Source organism: Panulirus ornatus, chromosome 55, assembly GCF_036320965.1.
Source record: "Panulirus ornatus isolate Po-2019 chromosome 55, ASM3632096v1, whole genome shotgun sequence".
Classification (NCBI taxonomy): domain Eukaryota; kingdom Metazoa; phylum Arthropoda; class Malacostraca; order Decapoda; family Palinuridae; genus Panulirus; species Panulirus ornatus.
In genome coordinates, this window is record NC_092278.1 from 39,454,074 (window position 1) to 39,470,244 (window position 16,171).

The 16,171-nt window shown below is 41.3% G+C and overlaps 1 protein-coding gene across 5 annotated transcripts in view; it reads left to right on the plus strand.

Annotated features, from left to right (window-relative positions):
• Positions 1-16,171, plus strand: part of LOC139765720 (5-phosphohydroxy-L-lysine phospho-lyase-like) — a 203,296-nt gene that overhangs the window by 186,009 nt on the left and 1,116 nt on the right. For all 5 annotated transcript variants that reach the window (XM_071693523.1, XM_071693526.1, XM_071693525.1 and 2 more), the window contains one exon: positions 1,181-1,369. In XM_071693523.1, the coding sequence (XP_071549624.1) occupies positions 1,181-1,369 (189 nt within the window). The remainder of the gene's footprint in view (positions 1-1,180; positions 1,370-16,171) is intronic.

The following is a 16,171-nucleotide window of genomic DNA, read 5'->3' on the forward strand; positions in this document are numbered from 1 at the left end:
ATGTTGTATGGTTGCGAGGCGTGGGCTATGGATAGACTTGTGCGCAGGAGGGTGGATGTGCTGGAAATGAGATGTTTGAGGACAATATGTGGTGTGACGTGGTTTGATCGAGTAAGTAATGTAAGGGTAAGAGAGATGTGTGGAAATAAAAAGAGTGTGGTTGAGAGAGCAGAAGAGGGTGTTTTGAAATGGTTTGGGCACATGGAGAGAATGAGTGAGGAAAGATTGACCAAGAGGATATATGTGTCGGAGGTGGAGGGAACGAGGAGAAGTGGGAGACCAAATTAGAGGTGGAAAGATGGAGTGAAAAAGATTTTGAATGATTGGGGCCTGAACATGCAGGAGGGTGAAAGGCGTGCAAGGAATAGAGTGAATTGGAACGATGTGGTATACCGGGGTCGACGTGCTGTCAATGGATTGAACCAGGGCATGTGAAGCGTCTGGGGTAAACCATGGAAAGTTGTGTGGGGCCTGGATGTGGAAAGGGAGCTGTGGTTTCGGTGCATTATTACATGACAGCTAGAGACTGAGTGTGAACGAATGGGGCCTTTGGTGTCTTTTCCTAGCGCTACCTCACACACATGAGGGGGGAGGGGGTTGTTATTCCATGTGTGGCGAGGTGGCGATGGGAACAAATAAAGGCAGACAGTATGAATCATGTACTTGTGTATATATGTATATGTCTGTGTGTGTATATATATGTGTACATTGAGATGTATAGGTATGTATATTTGCGTGTGTGGACGTGTATGTATATACATGTGTATGTGGGCGGGTTGGGCCATTCTATCGTCTGTTTCCTTGCGCTACCTCGCTGACGCGGGAGACAGCGACAAAGCAAAATGAAATAAATAAATAAAATGGTAAACATGAATAGGTCTCCATTCACAGTGCCTCATCCTCATCATGTTATATTTGGATGTAATGAACTTTGGACCAGTATCATAAAACATTTGGAATCTGTTCTAGTTTCTTTAGAGGTTATCACAGTCTTAGTGTTTCCTAACTTCTCTGTTAAGCATTATTGACCTGAATCATGCTTGTGCCTGCATAGGTTCAAATCCTGAGCATGGGAGTTGTTGGCCTGTACCCATCCCAGCTGTTAATCCTCCCATAGGGGATAGCCAATAAATGGGTCACAGACTGAGGCTGGTTTAATAATGTTTATTTCTCATTACAGAATGAAAGAAGAGTATGTCATTATGGCTAATGAAGGGAACAGTCGAAACGTCCTTATGCTGTTGCCACCTATGTGTTTTACACAAGAAAATGCTCTTCTGCTCATTCAGCGGTTAGATAAGGTTTTCACGGAGTTGCCAAGCCATAGATTTTCAAGAGATCATGCTACAGGTCTTCCAAGTGACAGTGTGTAAGTTATAAGGAATTATTTCAGTAATTGATCTTGTTAAATAATATTATTTATTTATTTATTATTTATTATACTTTGTCGCTGTCTCCCACGTTAGCGAGGTAGTGCAAGGAAATAGACGAAAGAATGGCCCAACCCACCCACATACTCATGTATATACATACACGTCCACACATGCATATATACATCTCAATGTATACATATGTATACACACACACACAGATATATACATATATACACATGTACATAATTCATACTGTCTGCCCTTATTCATTCCTGTCGCCACCCTGCCACACATGAAATACCAACACACACACACACACACACACATGTGCGTGAGGTAGTGTTAGGAAAAGACAACAAAAGCCACATCCGTTCACACTCAGTCTCTAGCTGACATGTATAATGCACCAAAACCACAGCTCCCTTTCCACATCCAGGCCCCACAGAACTTTCCATGGTTTACCCCAGACACATCACATGCCCTGGTTCAATCAACTGACAGCACGTCGACCCCAGTATACCACATCGTTCCAATTCACTCTATTCCTCACACACCTTTCACCCTCATGCACGTTCAGGCCCCAATCACTCAAAATCTTTTTCACCCCATCTTTCCACCTCCAATTCGGTCTCCTACTTCTCATTCCCTACACCACTGACACATACATCCTCTTTGCCAATCTTTCATCACTCATTCTCTCCATGTGACCAAACCATTTCAAAACACCCTCTTCTGCTCTCTCAACCACACTCAGTTTATTACCACACATCTCTCTTACCCTTTCATTACTTACTCAATCGAACTACCTCACACCACATATTGTCCTCAAACATCTCATTTCCAGCACACCCAACCTCCTCCGCACAACTCTATCTATAGCCCACGCCTCACAGCCATATAACATTCATGGAACCACTATTCCTTCAAACATACCCATTTTTGCTTTCCGAGATAATGTTCTCGACTTCCACACATTTTTCAACACTCGCAGAACTTTCACCCCCTCCCCCACCCTATGATTCACTTCCATGGTTCTATCCGCTGCCAGATCCACTCCCTGATATCTAAAACACTTCAGTTCCTCCAGTTTTTCTCCATTCAAACTTACCTCCCAATTGACTTGTCCCTCAACCCTACTGTACCTAATAACCTTGCTCTTATTCACATTTACTCTCAGCTTTCTTCTTTCACACTTTACCAAACTCAGTCACCAGCTTCTGCAGTTTCTCACACGAATCAGCCACCAGCGCTTCACCATCAGTGAACAACAACTGACTCACTTCCCAAGCTCTCTCATCCAGAACAGACTGCATACTTGCCCCTCTTTCAAAAACTCTTGCATTCGCCTCCCTAACAACCCCATCCATGAACAAATCAAACAACCATGGAAACATCATGCACCCATGCCGCAGCCCAACATTCACTGAGAATCAGTCACTTTCCTCTCTTCTTACATGTACACATGCCTCACATCCTCGATAAAAACTTTTCACTGCTTCTCACATCTTACCTCCCACACCATATATTCTTAATACCTTCCACAGAGCATCTCTATCATATGCTTTCTCCAGATCCATAAATGCTACATACAAATCCATTTGCTATTCCAAGTATTTCTCACATACATTTTTCAAAGCAAACACCTGATCCTTACATCCTCTACCACTTCTGAAACCACTCTGCTCTTCCCCAATCTGATGTTCTATACATGCCTTCACCCTCTCAATCAATACCCTCCCATATAATTTACCAGGAATACTCAACAAACTTTTTTTTTTTTTTTTTATACTTTGTCGCTGTCTCCCACGTTTGCGAGGTAGCGCAAGGAAACAGACGAAAGAAATGGCCCAACCCCCCCCCATACACATGTATATACATACGTCCACACACGCAAATATACATACCTACACAGCTCTCCATGGTTTACCCCAGACGCTTCACATGCCCTGCTTCAATCCACTGACAGCAGGTCAACCCCGGTATACCACATCGCTCCAATTCACTCTATTCCTTGCCCTCCTTTCACCCTCCTGCATGTTCAGGCCCCGATCACACAAAATCTTTTTCACTCCATCTTTCCACCTCCAATTTGGTCTCCCTCTTCTCCTTGTTCCCTCCACCTCCGACACATATATCCTCTTGGTCAATCTTTCCTCACTCATCCTCTCCATGTGCCCAAACCACTTCAAAACACCCTCTTCTGCTCTCTCAACCACGCTCTTTTTATTTCCACACATCTCTCTTACCCTTACGTTACTCACTCGATCAAACCACCTCACACCACACATTGTCCTCAAACATCTCATTTCCAGCACATCCATCCTCCTGCGCACAACTCTATCCATAGCCCACGCCTCGCAACCATACAGCATTGTTGGAACCACTATTCCTTCAAACATACCCATTTTTGCTTTCCGAGATAATGTTCTCGACTTCCACACATTCTTCAAGGCCCCCAGGATTTTCGCCCCCTCCCCCACCCTATGATCCACTTTCGCTTCCATGGTTCCATCCGCTGCCAGATCCACTCCCAGATATCTAAAACACTTATACCTCTGTAATTTGAGCATTCACCCTTATCCCCTTTGCCTTTGTACAATGGCACTATGCAAGCATTCTGCCAGTCCTCAGGCACCTCACCATGAGTCATACATACATTAAATAACCTTACTAACCAGTCAACAATACAATCACCCCCTTTTTTAATAAATTCCACTGCAACACCATCCAAACTCGCTGCCTTGCCAGCTTTCATCTTCTGCAAAGCTTTTACTACCTCTTCTCTGTTTACCAAGTTATTCTCCCTAACCCTCTCACTTTGCACACCACCTCAACCAAAACACCCTATATCTGCAACTCTATCATCAAACACATTCAACAAACCTTTAAAATACTCACTCCATCTCCTCACATCACCACTACTTGTTATCACCTCCCCATTAGCCCCCTTCTCTGATGTTCCCATTTGCTCCCTTGTCTTACACACTTTACCTCCTTCCAAAACATCTTTTTATTCTCCCTAAAGTTTAATGATACTCTCTCACCCCAACTCTCATTTACCCTCTTTTTTGCCTCCTGCATCTTTCTCTTGACCTCCTGCCTCTTTCTTTTATACATCTCCCAGTCATTTGCATTATTTCTCTGCAAAAATCGTCCAAATGCCTCTCTCTTCTCTTTCACTAATAACTTTACTTCTTTGTCCCACCACTCACTACCCTTTCTAATCTGCCCACCTCCCACGCTTCTCATGCCACAAGCATCTTTTGCGTAAGCCATCACTGCTTCCCTAAATACATCCCATTCCTCCCCCACTCCCCTTATGTCCTTTGTTCTCACCTTTTTCCATTCTGTACTCAGAGTCTCCTAGTACTTCCTCACACAAGTCTCCTTCCCAAGCTCACTTACTCTCACCACTCTCTTCATCCCAACATTCTCTCTTCTTTTCTGAAAACCTCTACAAATCTTTACCTTCACCTCCACAAGATAATGATCAGTCATCCCTCCAGTTGCACCTCTCAGCATATTAACATCCAAAAGTCTCTCTTTCACGTGCCTGTCAATTAACACGTAATCCAATTACACTCTCTGGCCATCTCTCCTACATGATTATATACGTATACTTATGTATATCTCTCTTTTTAAACCAGGTATTCCCAATCACCAGTCCTTTTTCAGCACATAAATTTACAAGCTCTTCACCATTTCCATTTACAACACTGAACACCCCATGTACACCAATTATTCCCTCAACCTGCCACATTACTCACCTAAATAATATTATATAGCCATATATTAAAAATATTTTCAGATAATTTCAAATTGATGTTTTCGTAGCCATCATTTATTTGGTGACCCTACTTAGTGGTAATGCTACTAATTTGCAAATTTTCACACTTTTATTACTACCTGTTCTATTTTCTGTCAATTCCTTGTGTCTATTTCATTTTTCTCTTTGCTTTGGGCTGTTCAGCAAGCATGAAAAATTTTCTAGGAAAATCAGGTTAAGACCTCTTTCATGGGTAAACACTGGCTTTCCCATCCATCATAATCCTTCCCTTTAGGTAGGAGCAACTTCCTAGTATTCGGCCACCCTCAGCTAACCAGAGACCGCAGTTGATATTGACTGACTCACTCTTAGGTACTCAGCAGTTGAGAATTCTCATGGATCAAACACTGACAAAACATTCACAAGACTGGTCTTTTCATCCCATGGTTTAGTACCTTTTCTTTATGTTCTTCAGGATATGGTGTACAGTAAGTGTGCTTTGGTCAGTGTTTTAGAACACTTTCGTGTATGTATATATCTTTCCAGAGGTGATTGTGCACATGTACTTTATTTATTATTTATATTTATCAGGATTTTTAACTAGTACCCTCAAGTCCACTGCAACATAATTGTCTAGGGAGGGGACTTATCTGTAGATCATTCTCTTCTATCATGCATCTTTTAAATTAATGTATTGTTTGCTGTCTGCATTAACCATGCCTTCAGTCATTTGATTCATCCACCATTCTTACATCATACAGGTACATCTTTACTTTTTTCGTAATTTCAAGGTTTATCTTATGGTTGCTTTGTCCCCACATCACTTGAAGAAGTGTTCAATGTTTACATTAATAGTTTATTTCAAAAACTTACTCTTGTCTCATCTTCCCCTGTAACTCAGATTTCTTAATTCTTTTACCATCTTTATTGCTTTCATCTGGACCTCGTTTGCTAGTTCTTTTTGCTTCTTTGGCCGCATTGACCAAAGTTGAGAAGCATTTCCTCATTTTTGCTTTATGTAGAAAATGAAAAGCATGCTGAATTTTTCCTTATTCATTTACCTAAAAGCTTATCTAATATTCACCAGCCAACAGTTTGTCTTAACTATTCTCCAAATGTAGGAGTGGCAATAGGTCAGCGATGACATCGCCTCCTAAGTCCTTCTCACACATAGAATCCTGGAGCTTATTTTCTGCTAGATACTTATATTGCAGCCCTTCTTTCACTTTCTACCATTCTCATTACTTAACATTTACTTAGGTTGAATTTCATTAACCAAGTATCAGACCAACTTTGGAATCTATTTAGTTCCTCTCGTAAGTTGATGCAATCATCCTCACTTTTCACTTCCCTTGTGTCATTTTCATTATTTGTAAACCTCCCTACTTATCACTTACCTCATGTACTTTTTAAACATATTCAGGTAGGAGTCCATACCTTCAGGCAAGTCATTTACATAGATTAAAAAGAGTAATGGTTCACAGAACAGAATTCTGTAATACACCACTGGTCACCTTGACTCATGTGAAGACGGTTCCTCTGACATGTGTCTTTTGTTTCCTTCCACAACTGTTAACCTGTTTTAGTTTTTGCCATTGCTTTTTATTTTTGAAATTTTTTTTATTATTATTCCAATGCTTATATAGTATACATGTCTAAGTATGTTATGGTGGTTTCAGAATTTTGCTAACATGCACAGTGTGGCTGTAAAAGAATTTAGAACAACACTACATCCCCATGTACCTATGTAGTGTACTGTTATACTACATACTAGAAGTATACAACAGTATAATCTCTTTATATCTCTGATACCCATTTCCTTCAGGAACTCCTTCAGGGGGGTGACCATGGCAAAAGAGTCTCCATAACTGGTGCACTCAAGTGCCAGTTCTTTGCCATTAGTGCTTCCTCCTTATTAAGCCACTGACAAAGGGCAACTCTAGCACAGTGTTTTCAGTCTCCTACCTAATGTTCCTGCCTGATATTCCACACAGCTACTTTTACCTAATGCTCCCATCTACTGATCCTACCAACTACTTCTCCCTAATGCCTCTACCTTCTGTTCCTACCTACTACTATCTACTGCTCCAGATATTTTGCAAAAAGGCAGGGCTAGCACAAAAGTGCTTACCACAGGAAAATCTAGTTATGAAGAATGAGCTGTGCGAGTTGTTGTCAAGTGTTATGTGCGACAAGGGGGAATTGTATGGACAGAATGCCAGCAGTCCACGTGTGGGTAAAAGCAGAAGGAAAAGACTGCTGCTTAGGTCAGAGGAGTGCAGCTTGACAACCACTGAAGTGCTGGTTCACTACACAGCCGTCACTGACCCTCCCGATAACCAGGTGGGTAGTACTGGTAATATACCTTCCTGGTCATTGGCTGCCAACCAACTACTACCAACTAAATCTTTATTGTATTATACTAAAATAACAAAACTTTTATATTATAATCTTTCCTTGATGCATTGTTATATGCTTGTTGGAAATGGATGGGGTGCACTAGGTTGAGCAGCAGTGATAGTGTGAGGAGTAGATTACTGCACCATTTGCAATTGCTGTACACCACTTTGCCCTGGCTAGGGAGAAGCAGCAGCAAGGGGAAAGTCATGCTGCATTGTGTTGTCTATCTGCCCTGCAGTATCCCTATGTTTTCTGGCAGAACAAATGGAAGCCTACAGACAACTTAGGCTTGGGGTTGCTACCATCAGATTCAATGTTATCAATATCATCCTCAGAACTGGATTCACAATATGCTGAGGTATTGACAATTCTTCATCATCTAAGAGCTGTGATCATATGCATGCATGTAGTAAGGCATTGCAATGGGTTTGAGCAAATGTGGTGCATCAGGTTATATGAGCCTAAACAACCAGAAATATAACACTCTTATAACAATACTTGACATTTCACATCACTTTTACAGAGGGATTACACTAATGACTGTTACAAGTTTGAAATAGTGAAATGTCATATAGTACACCAATAAGCACTTTAAAAACAGCTTTAATGGTGAATATTATTACACAGTGGAGAGTGACACTGTGAGAAAGGAACTACAGAAAAATTTTTAAAGGACTAGCCGACGCCCTCCGAGGGAGCGTCTGCTGGTATTCTTTCATGGATTCTTTGCCATTCCATGCTCGTTTTGTGAAAAACCTCTCTCTGTACCACCTTTGTGACCCCTGTTGGCTTCATGCCCAAAATATGCAAATTCTGAACTTCTGGAAGGCCAGGAGTATGGGGGTCGATGATGTCATATGAATGATGTAAGGCAAGCCAGAAACTAGCATGCTCCCTTTACAATTTTCGGAGAATAGTGTTAGGTGGGTAAGCCAGAGTTTTCCCACCATAAAAGATAGAAAGTAAAATGATCATGACATGTTTAGTGATAGAATATCCTAAAGAATCTACTCTCATGCGTACAGGACACCACTTCTTAGGGAAAAGCTTTTTGAAATTTTTTTTTTTTTTTTTTTTTTTTTTTTATACTTTGTCGCTGTCTCCCGCGTTTGCGAGGTAGCGCAAGGAAACAGACGAAAGAAATGGCCCAACCCCCCCCCCCCCCCATACACATGTACATACACACGTCCACACACGCAAATATACATACCTACACAGCTTTCCATGGTTTACCCCAGACGCTTCACATGCCTTGCTTCAATCCACTGACAGCACGTCAACCCCTGTATACCACATGACTCCAATTCACTCTATTTCTTGCCCTCCTTTCACCCTCCTGCATGTTCAGGCCCCGATCACACAAAATCTTTTTCACTCCATCTTTCCACCTCCAATTTGGTCTCCCTCTTCTCCTCGTTCCCTCCACCTCCGACACATATATCCTCTTGGTCAATCTCTCCTCACTCATTCTCTCCATGTGCCCAAACCATTTCAAAACACCCTCTTCTGCTCTCTCAACCACGCTCTTTTTATTTCCACACATCTCTCTTACCCTTACATTACTTACTCGATCAAACCACCTCACACCACACATTGTCCTCAAACATCTCATTTCCAGCACATCCATCCTCCTGCGCACATCTCTATCCATAGCCCACGCCTCGCAACCATACAACATTGTTGGAACCACTATTCCCTCAAACATACCCATTTTCGCTTTCCGAGATAATGTTCTCGACTTCCACACATTTTTCAAGGCTCCCAAAATTTTCGCCCCCTCCCCCACCCTATGATCCACTTCCGCTTCCATGGTTCCATCCGCTGACAGATCCACTCCCAGATATCTAAAACACTTCACTTCCTCCAGTTTTTCTCCATTCAAACTCACCTCCCAATTGACTTGACCCTCACCCCTACTGTACCTAATAACCTTGCTCTTATTCACATTTACTCTCAACTTTCTTCTTCCACACACTTTACCAAACTCAGTCACCAGCTTCTGCAGTTTCTCACATGAATCAGCCACCAGCGCTGTATCATCAGCGAACAACAACTGACTCACTTCCCAAGCTCTCTCATCCCCAACAGACTTCATACTTGCCCCTCTTTCCAGGACTCTTGCATTTACCTCCCTAACAACCCCATCCATAAACAAATTAAACAACCATGGAGACATCACACACCCCTGCCGCAAACCTACATTCACTGAGAACCAATCACTTTCCTCTCTTCCTACACGTACACATGCCTTACATCCTCGATAAAAACTTTTCACTGCTTCTAACAACTTGCCTCCCACACCATATATTCTTAATACCTTCCACAGAGCATCTCTATCAACTCTATCATATGCCTTCTCCAGATCCATAAATGCTACATACAAATCCATTTGCTTTTCTAAGTATTTCTCACATACATTCTTCAAAGCAAACACCTGATTTGAAATATCAAAACCATTTTTCTCCTATTCTTATACTGGAAGGGGAAATCACAGTTTATGCCTAATACATTTAGTCTGTTCTTGACTAGAGACAGTGAAGATGCATCATTATAGCTTATTTTAGCTCAAGGCAGCTGAAGTCCATTTATCACAAAATCACATAATCATATGAAGAGGTGACTTTTTACATGACTGCAACCATGGGTGTGCCAGTCATGAGCTAAGTCAGCTTCATTATATCAGTCCTACTGATCATTATCTTGTTTATGTAGGATTTACCATCCCCCAAAAGTGTAGCATGCCTCACTACAGGTAGCAGCCACCTAGCACTATAGTGATCCCATGTGTAGATTGAATATGGAAAATGATATAGTAGGTGCAATCTGTTGTGGAAAGTACCTGATGACTGTTTTTTTTGTAGACAAAGTTAGAAGGTTATTGTACCAATGTATAAAGGATAAGGAATTAAAATTTTTAACATGGAAGTGGAGTAAGGTCTCTAAACACAGTTGGCAAGGTTTGTAGTAGGTTTGTGTTATAGAGATTAAAGAACTTTTAGGTGAACAGCAAGTTCAATTTAAGGAAGGAAAGTCGATGAACTAGATTTTCACTCCAAAGCTGGTAGTGGAAAAGGCTGTAGAGAAAAAGACAATATGCATTGCCTTTTTTATTAATAGATAAAAGTATTTGGTAAATTTTGTTTTATGAAAGCACTAGAAAGTCTCAGGTCGCAATAATGTGCACAGAAAACAAAAATGCTGTTAGTTTGTTATAATGGAAGTAGTGTGTGTATGATATAATTTGAGTAACACTGGTTTTGATTAAATATGGGAATGTCATAGGACTGTCTAATATCAACATGGTTTTGTATTGTTTTTTGGATAGGGCAATTTGCAAGAGCAAAGTGGTAAATGGGGAGTGCCTAGAGTAAATGAGAATGAAAATTATCTTGAGGATGTCTGTGCTGTGAGGGATTTATTTCTTGCAAACATCTTTTTTCTGCAAAAGTTGACTAGTAAGTATACATGGATTAAAAAATATGGAAGAAAGAGCAAAAGGCTTTGATTGACTATGTGACAGAGGATCAAAGGTTGAGAAAGGCTGTGTCAGATGCTAGAGTTGTAAGAGAATTCTTTGGAGACTGACCATTTGCAGTTCTTGTGGTGGTGATGATAAGGGAGAAGTGGAGGTATAGTGTAAGGAAGAATGGAGAGACAGGAGTGTTGGCAAGTGAGAAGATAAATTAGAAAGAATGCTAGGAGGAGTTTAAAAGGAGGGTTACTGAAAGTTTAGATGGAAGTGCAGTGAATGTTGTGTGAATGAGGTTTTTGAAATGTTTAGAGAAAGACTGTTTAAGGTTGTACAATTAGCAGTTGGATAAAAGATCATGAGACATTGGAATAGAAAGGGCAATGCATGGTGGACGGATGAGATTAGAAATGCTGTGGAAGAGAAGAAAAAGGCATATGGTAGATTGCTTGAAAGGAATGTACCAGTGGAAGCTCAGCAGAAGAGGCAAGAACATAAGATGTGTATGCAGAATGTTAAGAAACCTGATAGAGGAAAGCAAAGAAAGAGTAGATGAAGATATTGGAAGAACGTAAAGTGAAAAATTTTGGGAAAATAAGAAATGGTACGGAAGGAGGTGAAAAAGGAAAGAGGTGGATGTAAGGGCAGAGATGTTAATGTGAGAAGTAAAGAAGGGAAGTTGCTTAATCAAAAGGAAGAGGTGAGAGGGATATGGGAATAGTATTTTGAAGAACTGATGAATGTGGGAGAAGGTGAGACAGCAGTTGTTACATGCATGGGTATGGAGGATACAAGTGCAAAGGCCTGTAGCAAGAAGGGAGGTTAAAAGGGCAACAATGAGGCTGAAAGTAGGAAAGGCACCTGGAGTGGATGGGATATTGGCTGAAATGCTGAAGTATGGTGGAGAGAGTGTGATAGACTGGATGCATTTGATTTGTTATTCGTCATGGAAACAAGGTTGTAACTGAGGATTGGATGAAAGGTATTATTATTCCTTTCTATCTATTTATATCTCTAATGTCTGTTCCTTCCAGAAACTCTCTGAAGGAGGTGGCCGCAGCAAAAGTCTCCACAAGTGATGAATTCCAGTGCTTCTTTCTTAGCCTTTAATGCCTCACCCTTAACAAGCCACTGGCAGAGGGCAACTCTAGCACAGTGTTTCCAGAGGCTCCTACATAATGTTCTTACCAACTACTACTACCTAATGTGTCTACCTAATATTTTGTTTCATAAATAAAACAATCATTCTGTAATTCACCATAATGAGGTTCAAAGAACTCAGCAGGTGCAGCAAAAATGTCATGAAGCTTGAATTCATTTGCTTGTAAAGTAAAACCAAAACCTTTTGCATCACAAAACTCATAGGAATCTGTTTTCTGGTGTCACAATACATATTCTGAAAAACCTCCAGGAACTGCACACACACACACACACACATAAGGGGTGGGGTGGCACCAGAATGGATGAGGGCAAGCATGAATATGTACATATGTGTATATGAAAGTGCATGTACATATATGTTGTTAAGTATGTGTATATGTACGTGCATGTGTGTATATGAGTGGATGGGTCTTACTTTATCTGTGTCGTGGTGCTATGGGAGAAAGAATACTTCCTACGTATTCCTCGCATGTTGTAGAAGCTGACTAAAGGGGTGGGGAGTAGGGGGCTGGAAACCCTGAATTTTTGTATTTTCAGTTTCTAAAGGAGGAAACAGAACAAGTATTATAAAATATATATATATGGGTTTGGGAAGTGAGTCAGTTGTTCACTGATGATACAGCGCTGGTGGCTGAGTTTGGTAAAGTGTGTAAAAGAAGAAAGCTGAGAGTAAATGTGAATAAGAGCAAGGTTATTTGGTACAGTAGGGTTGAGGGACAAGTCAGTTAGGAGGTAAGTTTGAATGGAGAAAAACTGGGTGAAGTGAAGTGTTTTAGATGTCTGAGAGTGGATTTGGCAGCAGATGGAACCATGGAAGTGGAAGTGAGTCACAGGGTGGGGGAGGGGGGCGAAGGTTCTTGGGGCGTTGAAGAATGTGTGGAAGGCGAGAACATTATCTCAGAAAGCAAAAATGGGTATGTTTGAAGGAATAGTGGTTCCAATAATGTTATATGGTTGTGAGGCATGGGCAATAGATAGGGTTGTGCAGAGGAGGGTGGATGTGTTGGAAATGAGATGTTTGAGGACAATATGTGATGTGAGGTGGTTTGAGTAAGTAATGAAAGGGCAAGAGAGATGTGTGGTAATAAAAAGAGTGTGGTTGAGAGAGCAGAAGAGGGTTTATTGAAATGATTTCTTCACATGGAGAGAATGAGTGAGGAAAGATTGACAAAGAGGATATATGTGTCAGAGGTGGAGGGAACAAGAAGTGGGAGACCAAATTGAAGGTGGAAGGATAGAGTAAAAAAGATTTTGAGCAATCGGGGCCTGAACATACAGGATGGTGAAAGGCTTGCAACGAATAGAGTGAATTGGAACGATGTGGTATACCGGGGTTGACATGCTGTCAGTGGATTGAACCAAGGCATGTGAAGCATCTGGGGTAAATCATGGAAAGTTTTATGGGGCCTGGATATGGAAAGGGAGCTGTGGTTTCAGTGCATTACACATGACAGCTAGAGACTGAATGTGAACGAATGGGCCCTTTTTGTCTGTATTCCTGGCACTTCTTCACTGAAGCAAGGGATAGCGATGCTGTTTTCCCGTGGGGCGGGGTAACAACAGGAATGGATGAAGGCAAGCAAGTATGAATATGTATATGTGTATGTATGTAATGTCTGTGTATGTGTACATATATGTATGTTTGTGGGTGTTCATGTACCTATATGAGTGGATGGGCCATTTTTTCTTCGTCTGTTTTCTGACACTAACTTACTGATACGGGAAACAGCGATTATGTATAATAATAAAAATATATATATATATATATATGGGGATAGGGGAGAAAGAATACTTCCCACGTATTCCCTACGTGTCGTAGAAGGCGACTAAAAGGGAAGGGAGCGGGAGGCTGGAAATCCTCCCCTCTCGTTTTTTTTTTTTCCCAAAAGAAGGAACAGAGAAGAGGGCCAGGTGAGGATATTCCCTCAAAGACCCAGTCCTCTGTTCTTAACGCTACCTCGCTATCGCGGGAAATGGTGAATAGTATGAAAGAAAAGAAAATATATATATATATATATATATATATATATATATATATATATATATATCTTTCTTTTCTTTTAAAGTATTCGCCATTTCCCGCGTTAGCGAGGTAGCATTAAAAACAGAGGACTGGGCCTTTGAGGGAATACCCTCACCTGGCCCAATTCTCTGTTCCTTCTTTTGGAAAATTAAAAAAAAAAAAAAAAAAAAAAACGAGAGGGGAGGATTTCCAGCCCCCCGCTCCCTCCCCTTTTAGTCGCCTTCTACGACACGCAGGGAATACGTGGGAAGTATTCTTAATCCCCTATCCCCAGGGATAATATATATATATATTGTTTATTATTCATTATTATAGATAATCGCTGTTTCATGCATCAGCGAGGTTACACCAGGAAACAGACGAAGAGAGAATGGCCTATCCACTCATATACACATATATATGCATAAACACCCATACATGCACATATACATATCAACATATTTTTTTTTTTCATACTATTCGCCATCTCCCGCGATAGCGAGGTAGCGTTAAGAACAGAGGACTGGACCTTTGAGGGAATATCCTCATATACATACATATATACACAGGTACATATTCATGCTTGCTTGCCTTCATCCATTCCTGGCGCTATCCCATCCCACAGGAAACAGCATTGTTACCCCCTGCTTCAGCAAGGCAGCACCAGGAAAACAGACAAAAAGGCCACATCCGTTAACACACAGTCTCTAGCTGTCATGTTTAATGCACCAAAACCACAGCTCCCTATCCAAGCCACACAGACCTTTCCACGTTTCACATGCCAGCACATCGACCCCGGTATACCACATCGTTCCAATTCACTCTGTTCCTTGCATGCCTCTCACCCTCCAGTATGGTCAGGCCCTGATCACTCAAGATCTTTTTCACTCCATTCTTCTGCCTCCAATTTGGTCTGCTGCTCTTCCTTGCTCCCTCCACCTCGGACACATATATCCTCTTTGTCAGTTTTCCTCACTCATTCTCTCCATATGTCCAAACCACTTTAACACAATCACCTCTGGAAATATCTCTTCTTGGTGAAGTGAAGGTTCTGCATATATACACATGTACATATTCATACTTACTTGCCTTCATCCATTCCTGGTTAGTGGTGCTAACCTGCCCCTTAGGAAACCGCATTGCTACCCCCTGCTTCAGCGAGATAGCGCAAGGAAAACAGACAAAAAAAGGCCACATTTGTTTCACACTCAAAGTCTCTTAGCTGTCATGTGTAATGCACCAAAACCACAGCTCCCTATCCACATTCAGACCTCACAGACCTTTCCATGGTTTATCCAAGACATTTCACATGCCCTGGTTCAGTCCAATCGACCCTGGCATACCACATCTTTTCAATTCACTGTATTCCTTGCACAGCTCTCACTCTCCTGTATGTTGAGGCCCTGTTCACTCATAATCTTTTTCACTCCATCCCACTTCTTGTTTCCTCCACCTGTGACACATATATCCATTTTGTCATCCTTTCCTCTCTCATTCTCTCCAGATGTCCTTACCATTTTAACATAACCTCTTCTGCTCTTTCAACCACTCTCTTAGTAATACATTTTTCTTACCCTTTCATTACTTACTCAAACATTTCATTTCTAATACATCCACCCTCCTCCGTACAGACCTAGCTATAGGCCTTGCCTCACAACCATAAATTATTGTTGGAACTAATATTCTTTCAAGCATACCCATTTTTGTTCTCCAAGAGAAACGTTTTTTCTTCTTCCACACATGCTTCACCACTCACAGAACCTTCGCCCCCTCCCCCACCCTGTAACTCACTTCCACTTCCATGGTTACATTCCCTGCTAAGTCCACTCCCAGATATCTAAAACACTTCTTCCACTTTTTCTCCATTCAAACTTATATCCCAACCAAATTGTCCCTCAACCCTACTGAACCTAATGACCTTATTCTTATTCACATTTACTTTCGACTTCTCCTTTCACACACTTTTCCAAACTCAGTCATCAGCTAATGCAGTTTCTCAC